At 45.7% G+C, this 19937-nt stretch overlaps 1 protein-coding gene across 3 annotated transcripts in view; it reads left to right on the forward strand.

The window, feature by feature from the left end:
* LOC121544473 (formin-like) overlaps positions 1–19937 on the forward strand; it is a 92835-nt gene that overhangs the window by 43128 nt on the left and 29770 nt on the right. For all 3 annotated transcript variants that reach the window (XM_045209139.1, XM_045209140.1, XM_045209138.1), the window contains 3 exons: positions 8768–8855; positions 18318–18379; positions 19074–19162. In XM_045209139.1, the coding sequence (XP_045065074.1) occupies positions 8768–8855; positions 18318–18379; positions 19074–19162 (239 nt within the window). The remainder of the gene's footprint in view (positions 1–8767; positions 8856–18317; positions 18380–19073; positions 19163–19937) is intronic.

The raw sequence follows: 19937 nt of genomic DNA on the forward strand, positions 1-19937 counted from the left end.
ACAATACAGTACAGTACTGTACAGTAGAGCACAATACAGCACAGTGCAGTACAGTGGAGCACAGCACAGTACAGTACAATACAGTAGAGTACAGTAAAGAAAAGTAAACAATAGTGTACCAGTGTTTTAGTACTCGAGTCCAGGACTTTCATGACTTGTGACTCAACCTGGACTTGACCATTGGTGACTCAGACTCTCCTTCTCGTGACATGTATTTGCACTTGGACTGGATAGGCTACTATGATAAGCAGAATATTAGCAGCACTGGGTGCGAAGAGCAGCGAGGGTTCTGTTATCTAGCAGTGGGAAGGATGCGCCACACCTGGCACATGCAGTGATTGTGGGCAGGCAGGCTCCTCTCTGGCTCTGCCTCCAATCATAGGCTACGCATAGCGCAAGCGACTTTCTTGCTTCCCTGTAACCACCAGTCACCAACCTTCTATTTAGATTTGCCTGGTTAAGAAACACAATCTGCTTTACGAAACTGAAAACAATACTAGTATTGAGTTTAATAGTAAAACAGTCTAGCTATTTGTCTCTCTCTCCCCTTGAGTATAGAAAAGTAGGCTGTCTTTGAATTTGTCGTCTCCATGTTCACTCCCACTTTACCCCCTGCATCCCATAGCCAGGTTCTGACAAGTCTCCCTTTAGCTTTTACTCTGCAATAAAACACCTAAACAAATATCAGTGGGCGATTACAAAAAAGTAGCTGAGAGCCTGACTTACTATTTATTTACGTAGTAAATAAGTAGTGAAACACAGGTATTGAGTAAAACTTGTGAGGTAGTGATGAATAATAAATGTAGTCGCTTTTTTTTCATGAAGGAGTGGCGATATACTGCGATATGTGGACTCCACTCAGACATCAACCATAGGGACTCGTGACTCAACATGGACTCAAGCACAGGGGACTTGGGACCCGACTTGAACTCGGAAGTTTAACAACTCGACTACAACGCTGAAGTGTACTGTATTTTACCCTACTTTACCTTAATGTAAATCAAATCAAATTTTATTCGTCACATGCGCCGAATACAACTGGTGTAGACTTTATCATGAAATGTTTGCTTACGAGCCCTTCCCAACAATGCAGAGTTTAAAAATAAAATATTAACATCAATAGGAATTAAAATAAAATACACAAGAATGGAGCTATATACAGAGAGTACCAGTACCAGATCAATGTGCAGAGGTACGAGGTATTTGAGGTAGATACTGTATGTGCATGAAGGCAGGGTAAAGTGACTAGGCATTAGGATAGATAATAATAAGACTAAAATAAAGAACAGAGTAGCAGCAGCAAATGATGAGCATAAAACTGTGTGTGTAATGTGTTTGTATGAATGTTTGTGTTGTGTCAGTATGCGTGTGTGTGTTATGTGTGTGCGTATGTAGTGTATGTGAATGTGTGTGGGTTTTGTGTGGGAGTGTCAATCGGAAAGTATTCAGACCCCTTGACTTTTTCCACATTATGTTACAACTTTATTCTAAAATGGAATAAATAAAACATTTTCCTCAGCAATCTACACGCAATACCCCATAATGACAAAGCGAAAATAGGTTTTTATACATTTTTGCAAAAACATATAATAATAATAATAATAATAATAATAATAATAATAGAAATACCTTATTTACATAAGTATTCAGACCCTTTGCTATGAGACTAAAAATTGAGCTCAGGTGCATCCTGTTTCCATTGATTATCCTTAAGATGTTTCTACAACTTGATTGGAGTCCACCTGTGGTAAATTCAATTGATTGGACATGATTTGGAAAGGCACACACCTGTCTATATAAGGTCCCACAGTTGACAGTGCATGTGAGAGCAAAAACCAAGCCATGAGGTCGAAGGAATTGACCGTAGAGCTCCGAGACAGCATTGTGTCCAGGCACAGATCTGGGGAAGGGTACCAAAAAATTTCTGCAGCATTGAAGATCCCCAAGAACACAGTGGCCTCCATCATTATTAAATGGAAGAAGTTTGGAACCACCAAGACTCTTCCTAGAGTTGGCCGCCCAGCCAAACTGAGCAATCGGGGGAGAAGGGCCTTGGTTAGGGAGGTGACCACGAACCCGATGGTCACTCTGACAGAGCTCTAGAGTTCCTATGTGGAGAACCTTCCGGAAGGACAACCATCTCTGCAGCACTCCACCAATCAGGCCTTTATGGTAGAGTGGCCAGACGGAAGCCACTCCTCAGTAAAAGGCACATGACCGCCTGCTTGGAGTTTGCCAAAAGGCACCTAAAGACTCTCAGACCATGAGAAACAAGATTCTCTGGTCTGATGAAACCAATGTTTGAATTCTTTGGCCTGAATGCCAAGCGTCACGTCTGGAGGAAACCTGGCACCACCCCTACGGTGAAGCATGGTGGTGGCAGCATCATGCTGTGGGGATGTTTTTCAGCGGCAGGGACTGGGAGACTAGTCAAGATCGAGGGAAAGATGAACGGAGCAAAGTACAGAGAGATCCTTGATGAAAACCTGCTCCAGAGCGCTCAGGACCTCAGACTGGGGCGAAGGTTCACCTTCCAACAGGACAACGACCCTAAGCACACAGCCAAGACAATGCAGGAGTGGCTTCGGGACAAGTCTCTGACTGTCCTTGAGTGGCCCAGCCAGAGCCTGACTTGAACCCTTGAACATCTCTGGAGAGACCTGAAAATAGCTGTGCAGCAACGCTCCCCATCCAACCTGACCGAGCTTGAGAGGATCTGCAGAGAAGAATGGGAGAAACTCCCCAAATACAGGTGTGCCAAGCTTGTAGCGTCATACCCAAGAAGACTCAATGCTGTAATCGCTACCAAAGGTGCTTCAACAAAGTACTTTGTAAAAGGGTCTCAATACTTATGTAAATGTGATATTTCAGTTGTTGTTTTTCTATAAATTAGCAAACATTTCTAAAAAACTGTTTTTGCTTTGTCATTATTGGGTATTGTGTGTAGATTGATGAAAACAATTTAATCAATTTTAGAATAAGGCTGTAACGTAACAAAATGTGGAAAAAGTCAAGGGGTCTGAATACTTTCAGAAGGCACTGAATATAGTGTGTATATATAGACTAGTGAGTGAGTGTAGGGTCAGTGCAAGATAGAGTCAGTGCAGATAGTTTGGGTACCATTAATTGACTATTTAGCAGTCTGGCTATTTAACAGTCTTGTGGCTTGGGGGTAGAATCTGTCTTGGAGCCTGTTGGTCCGAGAGCCGATGCTCCGGTACCATTTCAATCAATCAATCAATTTTATTTTATATAGCCCTTCTTACATCAGCTAATATCTCGAAGTGCTTTACAGAAACCCAGCCTAAAACCCCAAACAGCTAGTAATGCAGGTGTAGAAGCACGGTGGCTAGGAAAAACTCCCTAGAAAGGCCAAAACCTAGGAAGAAACCTAGAGAGGAACCAGGCTATGAGGGGTGGCCAGTCCTCTTCTGGCTGTGCCGGGTGGAGATTATAACAGAACCATGCCAAGATGTTCAAAAATGTTCATAAGTGACAAGCATGGTCAAATAATAATCAGGAATAAATCTCAGTTGGCTTTTCATAGCCGATCATTAAGAGTTGAAAACAGCAGGTCTGGGACAGGTAGGGGTTCCATAACCGCAGGCAGAACAGTTGAAACTGGAATAGCAGCAAGGCCAGGCGGACTGGGGACAGCAAGGAGTCACCACGGCCGGTAGTCCCGACGTATGGTCCTAGGGCTCAGGTCTCTCAGTTGGCTTTTCATAGCCGATCATTAAGAGTTGAAAACAGCAGGTCTGGGACAGGTAGGGGTTTCGTAACCGCAGGCAGAACAGTTGAAACTGGAATAGCAGCAAGGCCAGGCGGACTGGGGACAGCAAGGTGTCAGCATGCCCGGTAGTCCTGACGTATGGTCCTAGGGCTCAGGTTCTCAGAGAGAAAGAGAGAACGAGAGAATTAGAGAGAGCATACTTAAATTCACACAGGACACTGGATAAGACAGGAGAAGTACTCCAGGTATAACCAACTAACCCCAGCCCCCCGACACATAAACTACTGCAGCATAAATACTGGAGGCTGAGACAGGAGCGGTCCGGAGACACTGTGGCCCCATCCGAAGAAACCCCCGGACAGGGCCAAACAGGAAGGATATAACCCCACCCACTCTGCCAAAGCACAGCCCCCGCACCACCAGAGGGATATCCTCAACCACCAACTTACAATCCTGAGACAAGGCCGAGTATAGCCCACAGAGGTCTCCACCACAGCACAAACCAAGGGGGGGCGCCAACCCACTTGCCGGATGGTAGCAGAGTGAACAGTCTATGGCTTGAGTGGCTGGAGTCTTTGGCAATTTTTCGGGCCTTCCTCTGACACCACATGTTATAGAGGTCCTGGATGGCAGGGAGCTTTTGAAAAAGCTAACATAAGTGACAGTGGGAGCAATAATACATATTCTGTTGCAATCTTCAGTTGGCTCCTCTTTCCTATATTAGGAGACTTGAAAAAGTAGTATTGTGATATAATGCTTACTTCATTGTCAATGTAAATATGCAGTTGATATTTGGCCATAGAATCAATGACTGAAAAATACGTATTTTCAACATCTGTAAATTACGTATTTTCAACGTCTGGAAAATACATATTTTTTACATCCTGAAAATATGTATTTTCACCTTTCAATCAGCACTTAAAATGCACCTGACAACAATGTCTAAAATATGCTTACTGGGAAAGCAGCTCAGTCAGATATCAACGTGAGCTAGGAGGCTGATTTAGGGGCCAGCCAGTCCTGCAGGCAGGGTCAGGGAGACAGAAGACAGTTGGCTGAGCTTGATCAAATATTGGGCCAGTTTGTGGGTTCAGAGTGACCAGACTGGATGGAGAGCACTAGAGATGGAGACACACTCACCCACACTGAGGCCTCTAGAGTGGACTGGAGCCTTGACAGATTGATCAGAATGTGTATGGATTGGGAAGGGGACAGTCTGGTACAATGGAAGATTTTATCTGCTTGGACGCCACACTTAGGGCCATGTGGGAGCGCTGACACACACGGCTGCGGAAGTGCAGAGTTGCAGCATTGGACTTGACAACAACATGGGCCCTGAGAATTGGCCTGAGCTGTGCAGACACAATGGCACATAACCCATTAGATAGGGGGATACTTCTCCTTCATGAAAACTAAATTAACTAACATTTGATTTTTTCATTCTTATTTGAGATGGTAGATACAATATGTGGTATAGATATCCATTGTGATTTGTGCCGAATGCTGATAGAAGAGCATCTTCTCCACCAGGGGCTATACTATACTCAGTCCAGCTATGATTATTGGGAGACGCTACCACAACTGTGGAAAGGGTTGGCTACAGCCCCTTGGCACTCCAACACTTTTAGAAAGGTCAGATAAACAAAAGTAACTTGTTTACTTCTTCATCTTTTATCCCTAAAAGTTTATACTCCAACGTTCAAACTCTCTGAATCATCATTTGCTGATAGGTTCCCAGAACTACAGGCTCTGACTGGACAAAGGAGGAGGGAGGAAACGGGGATGGAAAGGAAAGTGTAGAGGAGGGTGGAGAGGTGGAGAGGGGGATGGAGAGGGAGGAGGAGAGGGGGGCTGGTGAGAGGAGGATGGAGGGAAAGAGGAGAGGGGAAAGGAGAGGGGGATAGAAAGGAGAAGAGCAGACTGTCATCCAGCTAGCTAACAGACAGAGCCAGACTGGGCCTGCGGAGACACAGGGTCAATCAAGAGCACTGTCTTGCCTTACTCTGCAATATCTGCCCCAGAGGAGATCTGACAAGCCAATAGTCCTGTCCCGGCCTCACCACCACACCGATACGACACAATACAGAGACAAGTCAGTTAATCTCTGCCCTATAATTGTCTCTATCAATTTATGAAGAGCAGCTACACTGCACACATGATGGTTTTCACTGTGCTAAGCATGTTGGCTGTAGGGCACAATGGTGTGTGTGTGTGTGTGATGACAGTACAGCTATACATGCCTGACGCACTTGTTACTTGTCTAGAAAGTGTTGCCAGATCAGCTAATGCCTGTGGGCCCAGTCAGGGAAATGACTAGAATGTGTGTGTGCATTATGGAGATTAGTCATTTCACTCACCTCCCTCGTTAAGCACAACTCCACACGCAGGACCCTCAGTGTTGGGGAACAGGGGCTGGTGGAATGAGTCCGCACAGGGCTAATCTGTATCATGTGTCCAATACAAATGAAAGCTGCTGTTTACTCTGGATGCCTTTCCTTTCGCGCCACTGATTATCATATCAAAGCAGCAGAGATTACATGCAGGGGAATAAGCTCCCTGTCAGCCTCCACACTCCACAGCCGCCCAGGCCACACTACACCAGACTGGGGGTAATTGTAGGCATGTGGCTCCACTCGGTTCCACACTGAGGCGGGAGGAGAGCAATGGAGAGGAGAGGACACCTGTGAGGGCGTTTAAAGTGGAGAAGAGAGGCTGCGCGTGTCGCTGCATTTTGGATGTGAGGATATGAGCTGCAGGAGCGATGTGTAGTGCTACAGAGATGAGATGAGGAAACCCAGCTAGCCACAGCGTGGGGGCTGTTTAGATTACACCCTGACAGGATTTACAGTGCCAGGACCGGCAGGCCGTCCCCCTCACCATACCCCCCCACCCACCGCCCCGCGTGTACACCAGTAATACAGGCTGCGTAAACATTACACAGCAATTCCCACCACCCACATGAATCAAGCTCCTATCCAGTTTGTACACCATGGATCGCTGTAAAACAAACAGTGGCTTTAATTTGTTCAGACGCTATGTCTTTAGAGATGACTTATGATCGTTCACACTGGGGTTTATTAAAAGCATATTTTGAGTGTTGAGTGTGACGTGGGAGAGTGGGTGTAAGATTAACACATGGAGAGTGCAGAACGTTGTGTAGAGATGTTGAGCGTTCATTGGAGGTGGTAATTTATGAGCTCTCTTGATCCATTTGTTATTTTAACCATCTCCAGGGTGGGTGAACTCAGACATGGTTGGTTTCCAGTCACCCGTATAGCTGCCTGCCCCCTCAGCCATGGCTGTATAAACTATCAGCTCTCTGTTGAACCTGGTGCCCTCTCCCCAACACCAGCCACCTGCAACTCCTCAAACTACTGTCTCTTCTTTTTGTTATTTCAACCTTAATTTCAATGTCAAACCAATGTCTACAGTCTATTTCAAGTGGGGGTTTTTTGGTCTGCTGTAAGGACTTCAGTTTGGCTTGGATTGGTGGGTAGTTCTCCCAGTGTCCACTGGAGGTAGCTGTTATCTTTTGAGACATACTTGGATTGCGAACAGAGACCTCTTAGCATCAGCATCGGAAGGTTCCTTCCTTGCGTGTCTGAGAGTAAGCATACAGGCTTGTTCCTCCAGATCAGTTGTCTTTTCTTATTAAGTTAACTGGTCGGGCTAATTGGTGCTTCTGGAGCCACAGCGAGTGGCCAAGGTTCCTGGAAGGCTTTTAGTGTGGACCGACCAGTGCAGTTCATTAAAGGTGTTGGAAAAGCCTCTCACTCTGCCTGCTCCCCTCTCATGTCCCTGTACAGGGAGATCCCCAGTGTGATATTAGTAATGGACGTCAAAGCAGCATGCACTCTTACCTTCTGTAATGCAATACTCACTTCTAACGCTTCTGGTCCTTGGTTCCCACTGGATGGCCCAGTAGCTGAGATGCAGTAATAACGGCCAGTGTTACCTAATGAAGAAGGCTGAGACATTAAGTTTTAGAGCTGGGCTTTACCTTGCCAAAACTGTTTCTAGCTTTATGGGTAATTCAGTCATAAGTAATTGTGACCATGTGTAGGCACAAATAAAAATCCTGTGAATTTATAGTTTGTTATAAAAAACCCTTGCCTGCTCTTCCACACTGACAATGTCCTTTTATGGTTTACTTTTTAACTTTTTTACTTTCCTGCGACTTAATATTTTTGTGACGATACCAGTATTGCGATATTTTTTTCATGGCAAAAATGAAAACACGAAGTAGATCGAACTCTGTGGTCCTTTAAAAATCTGCTGTATGTAAAATATTGTGTGTTATAGCTTGGAAAATAAATAAATGTGACTCTGGATGACAACATAATGATGAGTGTTTCCAACATTAGGGCTGTTTTCCTAAAGAAGTTAGATCCGCTTTGTGTTTTCTTCTTTGCCACGATACAAATGAGGATCGCGATACTGATCTTGTTCCGGGCCCTACTACATCATTAATGCACTTTTAAAGGGGAACCTTTTCTCTGTACTCTGTGCTCTGCACTGTTAAATATGTCATTTGATAAGGCCTGCTGTCTGTAGCCTGTGGGTCTCTATCATCTGTCTCTCTCTCAGCCGCCTGTTATCACGGACCGGGAAGGATTATGACACTGTGTAGATGAGTCTGGCTTTAGGGTCAATCCAGACACTCCACAGAGATGTTAGAATGATTCTTCTTTAGAGCACCTCTTCTGTCCCTTTCCAGAGTCAATATATCTTCAAGTGGTTTGGCTCTGGGAAGTGACTAAGTGATACTTTCCTCTGGCCTCTCTGGGAAAAAGACAGTGGATGACTTACAGTGTGTACAGTATATCAAATTATAATATTCTAGTAAAATAAATCTTAATTGCATTTTAAAAAATGAACTGTTGGTCTGCATCTTATCAACTGTATAAATGGTGCCACTTGAATCAAATGGATATGGTGATCAAATAAAGGATATATAATGTAAATATTATTCTCGCTCTCCCATGTAATCACTGTGATTAAATTATGATGTTTACCGGTATGTCTCTTCTGCAGATTATCAAACTGCTGGATGGGAAACGTTCCCAAGCAGTGGGCATCCTCATCTCAAGTCTGCACCTGGAAATGAAGGACATTCAGCAAGGTGAGAGCAAACAATTAACGATCTGTGTTAAAACCAAGCTGTTTGGCAGCTTATTACAGAAGGATTTTGTACTGTTTCTGAAAACCATTAATTTCCTGTCTGTTAAACAAGGCCGTTCTTTTTTCGATTAAACAGTAATAAACTTCAGTTACAATCCTATTTTCACTAGATTAGAAAAGACACTTGATAAATGGCAGATGTAAGTGGTTATTTTTAGTAAAGAAATGTCGAAGCCTGGCGCAAATTGTTTCCTGCTTCTTGACAGTTCCTAATGTGTGACTAGTTCCACTTTTATAGATTAATTTGTGTTTCATGTGGAACATGGAAGATTACCAAGTTTTCCAAACTACTGCATAATGTTGTGAGTGAACAGCATTGGAATGACATTAGACATTTTTGCTGAGAATTCTGTCTCATCAGATTCAAACCTTCCTGCACTGGTCAAAATCACATAGATATTTTCCCTTTGGAGCTAAAGAGGAGTGGAGTATTTGGTTGTATATGTGTATTTGACTGTACATGTTTATGTATGTGAATGGTGCGGGGAATGTCTGATACAGCGGTTAGGAGTGTGTAAATTGTAGCCGTTGGGGACAGCCAGGGTAGAGGGCTGCATTCCCGCGGGATGCCCGCAGGATCTGCGGGTCTGATAGAGATCATTGTGCGGCCAGCATTTTTCATGCTGCGGTTGGGAGCGGGCGGTCAGACAGACAATTTTGGGATTCAAATATTGTTGTTGTCCTGCAGATTATTTGGAAACGGTCATCTTTCTACTTTGTATGTGTTAGCCTACCCATTGTATTAAAATCACATCTTTGTCGCATTATTCAAACATTCTCAGAATTCACTGCTTCAAGTTAATTAGCCTACCTCTCCTCTTCTAGTTGGGTGTGTGAGATCAAGTGCGCCTAGTATACAGTGGCTTGCGAAAGTATTCACCCCCCTTGGCATTTTTCCTATTTCGTTGCCTTACAACCTGGAATTAAAATGGATTTTTGGGGGGTTTGTACCATTTGATTTACACAACATGCCTACCACTTTGAAGATGCAAAATATTTTTTATTGTGAAACAAACAAGAGATAAGAGAAAAAAAACAGAAAACTGGAGCGTGCATAACTATTCAACCCCCAAAGTCAATACTTTGTAGAGCCACCTTTTGCAGCAATTACAGCTGCAAGTCTCTTGGGGTATGTCTCTATAAGCTTGGCACATCCAGCCACTGGGATTTTTGTCCATTCTTCAAGGCAATACTGATCCAGCTCCTTACATTTACATCATTTAGCAGACGCTCTTATCCAGAGCGACTTACAAATAGGTGCATTCACCTTATAGCCAGTGGGATTAACCTTATTTTTTTTTTGGGGGGTGTAAGGGGGGGGGGTAGAAGGATTACTTTATCCTATCCCAGGTATTCCTTAAAGAGGTGGGGTTTCAAATGTCTCCGGAAGGTGGTGAGTGACTCCGCTGTCCTGGCGTCGTGAGGGAGCTTGTTCCACCATTGGGGTGCCAGAGCAGCGAACAGTTTTGACTGGGCTGTGCGGGAATTGTGCTTCTGCAGAGGTAGGGGAGCCAGCAGCCCAGAGGTGGATGAACGCAATGCCCTCGTTTGGGTGTAGGGACTGATCAGAGCCTGAAGGTACGGAAGTGCCGTACCCCACACAGCTCCGTAGGCAAGCACCATGGTCTTGTAGCAGATCCAAGCTTCAACTGGAAGCCAGTGGAGTGTGCGGAGGAGCGGGGTGACATGAGAGAACTTGGGAAGGTTGAACACCAGACGGGCTGCGGCATTCTGGATGAGTTGTAGGGGTTTAATGGCACAGGCAGGGAGCCCAGCCAACAGCGAGTTGCAGTAATCCAGACGGGAGATGACAAGTGCCTGGATTAGGACCTGTGCTGCTTCCTGTGTAAGGCAGGGTCGTACTCTCCGAATGTTGTAGAGCATGAACCTACAGGATCGGGTCACCGCCTTGATGTTAGCGGAGAACGACAGGGTGTTGTCCAGGGTCACGCCAAGGCTCTTCGCACTCTGGGAGGAGGACACAACAGAGTTGTCAACCGTGATGGCGAGATCATGGAACGGGCAGTCCTTCCCCGGGAGGAAGAGCAGCTCCGTCTTGCCAAGGTTCAGCTTGAGGTGGTGATCCGTCATCCATACTGATATGTCTGCCAGACATGCAGAGATGCGATTCGCCACCTGGTTATCAGAAGGGGGAAAGGAGAAGATTAGTTGTGTGTCATCTGCGTAGCAATGATAGGAGAGGCCATGTGAGGATATGACAGAGCCAAGTGACTTGGTGTATAGCGAGAATAGGAGAGGGCCTAGAACTGAGCCCTGGGGGACACCAGTGGTGAGAGCACGTGGTGCGGAGACAGCTTCTCGCCACGCCACTTGGTAGGATCGACCGGTCAGGTAGGACGCAATCCAAGAGTGAGCCGCGCCGGAGATGCCCAGCTCGGAGAGGAGGATCTGATGGTTCACAGTATCAAAGGCAGCAGACAGGTCTAGAAGGACAAGAGCAGAGGAGAGAGAGTTAGCTTTAGCAGTGCGGAGAGCCTCCGTGACACAGAGAAGAGCAGTCTCAGTTGAATGACCAGTCTTGAAACCTGACTGGTTTGGATCAAGAAGGTCATTCTGAGAGAGATAGCAAGAGAGTTGGCTAAAGACGGCACGCTCAATAGTTTGAGAGAAAAGAAAGAAGGGATACTGGTCTGTAGTTGTTGACATCAGAGGGATCGAGTGTTGGTTTTTTGAGAAGGGGTGCAACTCTCGCTCTCTTGAAGACGGAAGGGACATAGCCAGCGGTCACGGATGAGTTGATCAGCGAGGTGAGGTAAGGGAGAAGGTCACCGGAGATGGTCTGGAGAAGAGAGGAGGGGATAGGGTCAAGCGGGCAGGTTGTTGGGCGGCCGGCCGTCACAAGTCGCAAGATTTTATCTGGAGAGAGAGGGGAGAAAGAAGTCAAAGCATAGGGTAGGGCAGTGTGAGCAGGACCAGCAGTGTCATTTGACTTAACAAACGAGGATCGGATGTCATCAACCTTCTTTTCAAAATGGTTGACGAAGTCATCCACAGAGGGGGGGATTCAGCAGGGAGGAGAAGGTGGCAAAGAGCTTCCTAGGGTTAGAGGCAGATGCTTGGAATTTAGAGTGGTAGAAAGTGACATTAGCAGCAGAAACAGATGAAGAAAATGTAGAGAGGAGGGAGAGAAAAGATGCCAGGTCCGCAGGGAGTCTAGTTTTCCTCCATTTCCGCTCGGCTGCCCGGAGCCCTGTTCTGTGAGCTCGCAATGAGTCATCAAGCCACGGAGCTGGAGGGGAGGACCGAGCCGGCCGGGAGGATAGGGGACATAGAGAGTCAAAGGATGCAGAAAGGGAGGAGAGGAGGGTTGAGGAGGCAGAATCAGGAGATTGGAGGGAGAAGGATTGAGCAGAGGGAAGAGATGATAGGATGGAAGAGGAGAGAGTAGCGGGAGAGAGAGAGCGAAGGTTGCGACGGCGCATTACCATCTGAGTAGGGGCAGAGTGAGTAGTGTTGGAGGAGAGCGAGAGAGAAAAGGATACAAAGTAGTGGTCGGAGACATGGAGGGGAGTTGCAGTGAGATTAGTAGAAGAACAGCATCTAGTAAAGATGAGGTCAAGCGTATTGCCTGACTTGTGAGTAGGGGGGGACGGTGAGAGGGTGAGGTCAAAAGAGGAGAGGAGTGGAAAGAAGGAGGCAGAGAGAAATTAGCCAAAGGTAGACGTAGGGTGGTTGAAGTCCCCCAGAACTGTGAGGGGTGAGCCATCCTCAGGAAAGGAACGTATCAAGGCGTCAAGCTCATTGATGAACTCTCCAAGGGAACCTGGAGGGCGATAAATGACAAGGATGTTAAGCTTAAATGGGCTAGTGACTGTGACAGCATGGAATTCAAATGAAGAGATAGACAGATGGGTCAGGGGAAAAATAGAGAATGTCCACTTGGGAGAGATGAGGATTCCTGTGCCACCACCCCGCTGAACAGATGCTCTCGGGTATGCGAGAACACATGGTCAGACGAGGAGAGAGCAGTAGGAGTAGCAGTGTTTTCAGTGGTAATCCATGTTTCCGTCAGCGCCAAGAAGTCGAGGGACTGGAGGGTAGCATAGGCTGAGATTAACTCTGCCTTGTTGTCAGCAGAACGGCAGTTCCAGAGGCTGCCTGAGACCTGGAACTCCACGTGGGTGGTGTGTGCAGGGACCACCAGGTTAGAGAGGCAGCAGCCACACGGTGTGAGGCGTTTGTATAGCCTGTGCGGAGAGGAGAGAACAGGGATAGACAGAGGCATAGTTGACAGGCTACAGAAAATGGCTACAATAATGCAAAGGAGATCGGAATGAAATGAACTAAACATCTGGGAAAGGAGAGAGCGGGGCCTCCCTCACCACAACACCCAAATATAACTCTCCCAACTTCCACCTCAGAAACTATAATTGTTGTAAACTACAGCGGTTCAATATTTTCTAGGAATAGACTAACTTAGTTTATTCAGCTAGCTAACTTGGTACAGTATTCTTCCGTGAAAATCGTCCAGGGCACCTAGTCATAAGACGCCACAGACAGCTAGCATGCCGGACTCCAACAACACGGTTTAGCACCAATACTCGGCCACAACAAACCACCAGTGTGTCAACACGCCAAGCAGATCGTTCGTGTCCGTGTCTAACGTTGTGGGTTAGTCCTGACAGCTTGAGCGAGTCCGTCGTCAATTTATTCAGCCAGTTAGTTAGCTAGAATAGTTAGCATACTAGCTAGCCATTGCTTTCAGACAAAGAAGAAACCCCTCCTTTCACGGCACGAACACACAGAGTGAGCCAAGCTAACGTTAACTAGTCACCCATGTCCCGAATTCCTTGAACGACTCTGGCTTCCAATATGTAAAAACAAAACACAAATGTAGGTTATAACTTACCCCTAGCAGCTACTGTTAACTAGCCAAGTGCAAAGCTAGCCACTGAATTGACTCAGCCAGTTTGCATCTGTTCGCTAGGTCGTTCCAGCTATTGTTTACTAGTAGCTATCCAGGTAGCAACAAGCTAGCTAAATTTCAAGCACAGTAGCCACTGTGCTTCAAGTTGGATGGGTTCTGCTGGTGTACAGCAATCTTTAAGTCAACCACAGATTCTCAATCGGATTGAGGTCTGGCTTTGACTAGGCCATTCCAAGACATTTAAATGTTTCCCTTTAAACCACTCGAGTGTTGCTTTAGCAGTATAATTAGGGTCATTGTCCTGCTGGAAGGTGAACCTCCGTCCCAGTCTCAGATCTCTGGAAGACTGAAACAGGTTTCCCTCAAGAATTTCCCTGTATTTAGCGCCATTCATCATTCCTTCAATTCTGACCAGTTTCCCAGTCCCTGCTGATGAAAAACATCCCCACAGCATGATGCTGCCACCACCATGCTTCACTGTGGGGATGGTGTTCTCATGGTGATGAGAGGTGTTGGGTTTGCGCCAGACATAGCGTTTTCCTTGATGGCCAAAAAGCTCAATTTTAGTCTCATCTGACCAGAGTACCTTCTTCCATATGTTTGGGAAGTTTCCCACATGCCTTTTGCCGAACACCAAACGTGTTTGCAAATTGTTTTCTTTAAGCAATGGCTTTTTTTCTGGCCACTCTTCCGTAAAGCCCAGCTCTGTGGAGTGTACGGCTTAAAGTGGTTCTAGGGACAGATACTCCAATCTCCACTGTGGAGCTTTGCAGCTCCTACAGGGTTATCTGTGGTCTCTTTGTTGACTCTCTGATTAATGCCCTCCTTGCCTGGTCTGTGAGTTTTGGTGGGCGGCACTCTCTTGGCAGGTTTGTTGTGGTGCCATATTCTTTATTTTTAATAATGGATTTAATGGAGCTCCGTGGGATGTTCAAAGTTTCGGATATTTTTTTATAACCCAATGCTGATCTGTACTTCTCTACAACTTTGTCCCTGACCTGTTTGGAGAGCTCCTTGGTCTTCATGGTGCCGCTTGCTTGGTGGTGCCCCTTGCTTAGTGGTGTTGCAGACTCCGGGGCCTTTCAGAACAGGTGTATATATACTGATATCATGTGACAGATCATTTGACACTTAGATTGCACACAGGTGGATTTATTTAACTAATTATGTGACTTCTGGAGGTAATTGGTTGCACCAGATCTTATATATGAGCTTCATAGCAAAGGGGGTGAATACATATGCATGCACCACTTTTCCGTTATTTATTTTTTAGAAACAAGTTATTTTTTTCATTTCACTTCACCAATTTGGACTATTTTGTGTATGTCCATTACATGAAATCCAAATAAAAATCCATTTAAATTACAGGTTGTAATGCAACAAAATAGGAAAAACGCCAAGGGGGATTAATACTTTTGCAAGGCACTGTACGTGTGGTCTCAATGAAATAGAGTAGGCTGCATATGCATGCGCAGAGATTCAATGGCAGTTTTTTTTCATTGTAATCCAATTAAATATGATTAGAATACAGTTTACTACAGTGTATGTAAATAAATATTGATAATGGAAAGAAGTGGAGGGCGTTCAACCAACGTGAGTCGAGGTGCAATAAAAAAAGGTGATAATTGAAAATGAAAATCCGCAACCCACGCATAGGCTACCATGGTGAGCGAGAATTTATTTGTCTGTGCCTGCAAATCGTCCTCCTAAAAGGTAGGTTATATCCTATATGCAAAACGTAGCTCAAGAGAAAGTGCAAGTATCCGCTCTCATCATTCTTTCTGCTTCAAGTTCAGTAGCCATACATGCGAGATCATGTGCGCATGTGGTCTCAATTAAATAGAGGAGGCTATAGCCTATGAATGGCGGAGAAGCACGGGGCAGTTATCTTTCCAAGGAAATGTACTTTCTATATATGATTAGGCTATAGTTTACTACATTGCCTAGAAATACATATTGATCATCCATATATTTGTCTGAAAATAGTCTCACTCCTAAAAGGTAGGCTATAAAACGTAGCTCAAGATAAAGTGCAAGTCTCTCCAACTCCGTTCTCTTCAAACTATGTCTAATCTATTGGCTGATATAGCCCAGTAATAGCCTAATATAATTGGCCACGTGAGAATCTCTGGTAATTAAACCTCTTAGGTTATTTTAGCGCATTTTGATATTGCCTGTAGGGCTTAAAATTGCTGGGACCATAGCATCCAAGTGAGCTGCGTCACATACCCCTAAAATAACATTGCAGGACTGCGGTTGGGGATCGGGACCAGTACTTGCGGTAGCGGGTGGGAGTCGAACAGAAAGCCAGCGGGGTGTGGTATGAAGAGCGGGATGAATAAATCCGTCCCGCTCATACCTCTAAACCTGAGTGCACTGGGTTGATACTGGGAGTGGAGCGTTTGGCAGTCTTTGCGGCACGGCGGATCTGTTTATTGTTGCCAGTGACGGTTTCCACAACCTAATGGGAGCGACACCCTGCTAATGATCTGAGTGTGTATAAATCCACGTTTGCAGTCAGCGGACACCACACCGCCACATAAAAACGGCGGCCCAATGCAAGCCAAACAACACATTGGGCCAAGCTGCAGTTTTTGGTTTTTTATTTGTTTTGTTCTCTCTACTTCTCCTTCTGTCGGTGTCGAGGTAAAGAACCCCCAATAAAAGAGCCTGCTCTCTCCCAGCGTGAGCCTGCTTCCTACAGCCTTAATGGGAGGTGTAGGTGAAATGGACAATTTGAATCTGACAATGCAGCGGAGTGGCTTAATAAGCACTTCTAAGGGCCCTGGTCCCTGGCCTCGCCTGCTTGCCTGCCCTTTGTTGGCAAATTAAAAGGACATGGGACATGTAATGTAATTACATCCACTAGGGTGAGGGGAGGGGGGCTCTGGTTACCCAGTGCAGGGAGAGGGGGCCGACGGAGGGCCTGAGCCTGGCTGGGGGACCTCCTGGGCCACCGCAGTTCAAGGCAGAGGGGAGGTTCCCCCACACCTCACCACACACACCACACACACCCTGAGCGATGAGTGAGAAGTGGAGGGAAAGGGAGTGAGGCGGTGACGGGGTTCCTTTGATCTCCCAGTGTGGAGAGATATCCGGGCCCTGGCCCCCTTGGCTCAGAGCACTGTGCTGCACTGCGCTGCTGCCCTCCTTTGGTGTGTGATTGACGGTTGCATGGGGGGCATGCTGAGGCCTTGAGTAATCCACTCTAATAAGAGGTAGGAAATGGCCCTCCACCTCCAGCCTGCTCTCCAGCCTGCTGCTCTCCACTCTGATCCAGCCTCCGGGGCTGCTCTACTGCCTCAGCTGGTCGTAGGGGCTTGGGGAAGCTGTGGATGTCAGTGGAAGAATGCTTGGATTCTGGGACGCAGATCTTTTTCTTCTGATTTGGAGACCTTGTGTGGAGATAGAAGGTAAAATGCTTAATGAATCCAGGGGTGTCACTATATACAGTACAGTCATGTGCTTTTGGCTCGACTTCACTGGTGGCTCTTTGCTAGTCATGCCACTCTGAGACATGACGTGGCCACAGTGACATGGAGAGGGGCTTGTTTCTTCTCATATTGGGTCTGTTCTAGGCTGATCTGAGAGCAGGCGTCACTCTGCAGTCTGCAACTGACAGCACACAGATCCATATCAGCTATGAGATGAGGAGCCATCCCTCCCAGTCTGCTCCCTCTTCTCCTCCCTGACCTGCACCCAGCCATAAAGCCGTGAATCCTCTATCTGAGACACTGAGCAGAGCTCTCCCTCTCTTACTTTCTCTCTCACACTTTCTTTCTCACTCTCTTTTTCTCTTGCTGATAAGAGACTTGCTTTCTCTTTCCTGCTCTCCTCTAGCCTCCTCTCTCTCTCTCTCTCTCTCTCTCTCTCTCTCTCTCTCTCTCTCTCTCTCTCTCTCTCTCTCTCTCTCTCTCTCTCTCCCCTCCTCTCTCTCTGCGGCCCCCCTTTAGAGATCATTACTGGAGACTGTGGTGGTTCTGGCTGCAGGTCCTGGGGTTAAACAGTTACAGGCTCTCTCCTGTGACCCGTGGCCAATAGGCTTAGTCCTCTGCATGTCGGCCTGAGAGGAGAGCCCCCGTGTGAGGTGGGCTCTGCTCTGCTCTGCTCTGACACCACGGCTGCCCTGGCCTGCCTGATCCCACTCCCAGATACCCCACCACTTCCTAATACTCTCATTCAGTCACTTTAAAGTGATAGTTCACTCCAAAATCAAAGTTTGTCAGACATTTCAGACCTCAAAAGTTGTCTATAGTTAAATTACTTAACAAAATAGTAGACATGCATATTATGTATTTAAAGTGGATAGTTAAGATGATCCGTGATGTGTATGTTAGCATCTGAATGATACTAGTGTTTAGTTGCTTTCCAATCATTTTGTACATAGCATGTATAAGCATTTAACCTCCCTGACAGGTTGGGCTCCAAACCCAGGAAGCAATTGAGACAGCATGCTTGCCCAACATTTCCATCTTTATAAGAGAATGCCTCTAATAAATGAATATATTGTTCCAGCTGTTTTGACTGTGGATAACTCTGTGGTGGATTTGGAGACCATTGAGGCTTTATATGAAAATGTGAGTATTCAGAAGTGTGTTGTAAAGTCATCCAAAAGTATGAGAGAAATGTGAGATGCCAAATTCCTTTTTAAAGGTCCAATGCAGCTGTTTTTATCTCAATATCAAATCATTTCTTGTTAACAATTAAGTACCTTACTGTGATTGTTTTCAATTAAAATGGTCAAAAATAAACAAAAATAGCTTCTTAACAAAGAGCAATTTCTCAAGCAAGAATTCTGCAAGGACTGTCTGTTAGTGGTCTGAGTGGGGAGGGGAAAACAAAAAATTAGTTGTTATTGGCAGAGAGGTTTGGAACTCTCTTTTTAATTGGTCTATTAACTAATTTACCACCGAAACAGGCACCAATTTCCGGTGGTCTTTTCAAACAGCTCTTACACTAAAAGGGCATTATCATCATTTTCACAATTTCGTACTATTATTCCAACCTCATAGTGTGGAAATATATATAAAACACAGGAAAATCACGCTTTTGACTGCACTGGGCCTTTAAGTATTTTTCTCAGCATGCATTTGTTAAAACTACACCAGGGTTCCATAACATCTGCTAGCCTACAGCTCATTTCTCAATGATGTCACACTCAACATTTGTCTATTGTTATTCTGTCTTGTTTTGTCTTGACTATGTCTAAATCGTTCATTGTTACAGCTCTATTGTTGTCCTCTAATCTGTCCTGTTTGTGTGTGATCACAGAGGGCCTCTAGTGATGAGCTGGAGAAGATAAAAAAACACTATGAAACATCCCAGGAGGACGAGGTGAAGCTACTGGACAAACCTGAACAGTAAGAGTACTTCTCCAGCACCCAAGGGTTCAGGGAGAGGGGTAGTAGAACACTGGACCCTGAATTCTACTGCAGTCAGAGAACTAGAACCTGATACACACAGAGAACCGTCCCCTCCAGTGAATTCACCACGTCAACACAATTTCAGAGGCAACTTTGATTTTGGCTGAGAGGTTTTTTAGAAATGCATCATGTGGTTTTTAATGTGTACAGCCAGAGACAAACAGTTTGATTTTGAAACACTTTAGTATTTGGCAGCCTGAGGCTCACTCGTCATATCGAGTGGTTCTTTAGAGCCAAACCATTATAGGGAGATATTTAACAAAAACATAACTTAGAAAAGGTGGCATCACTTTTGTGTTTATTTCTCTTTTAAGAAGTAAATAAACCAAGCTCCTTAGTGTTGCTCAGACAGTAAATATGTGTTCCTGGTCTGTTTTGCAACCTTTGTGTATTTAGCACTGAGGGAATGGGCTTCTCCATGATCTGAAAGCTCCATGGCTGGCTGACTGACTCGAAACATGTGCATGTTTGCGTGTGTGTTGAATGTTTGTGTGTCTTACACAGCGTGTGTGTGTGCATGCTTGTGTCCACATGTGTGTGTCTCAGAGTGAAAGAGAGAGATAGATGGCTGCTGGCTCTCAGGGAGGCGTCCCTCCCATGGGGGTTAAACGTAGCTGGCCTGTTAATGACTTGTCACTGTGGGGTTGACGGCCATGTTTGAACAGAGCTGTCACTAGACTGTGAGTCATACCCACTCAGTGTCTGCCTCCAT

Source organism: Coregonus clupeaformis, chromosome 29 (assembly GCF_020615455.1).
Source record: "Coregonus clupeaformis isolate EN_2021a chromosome 29, ASM2061545v1, whole genome shotgun sequence".
Lineage (NCBI taxonomy): Eukaryota > Metazoa > Chordata > Actinopteri > Salmoniformes > Salmonidae > Coregonus > Coregonus clupeaformis.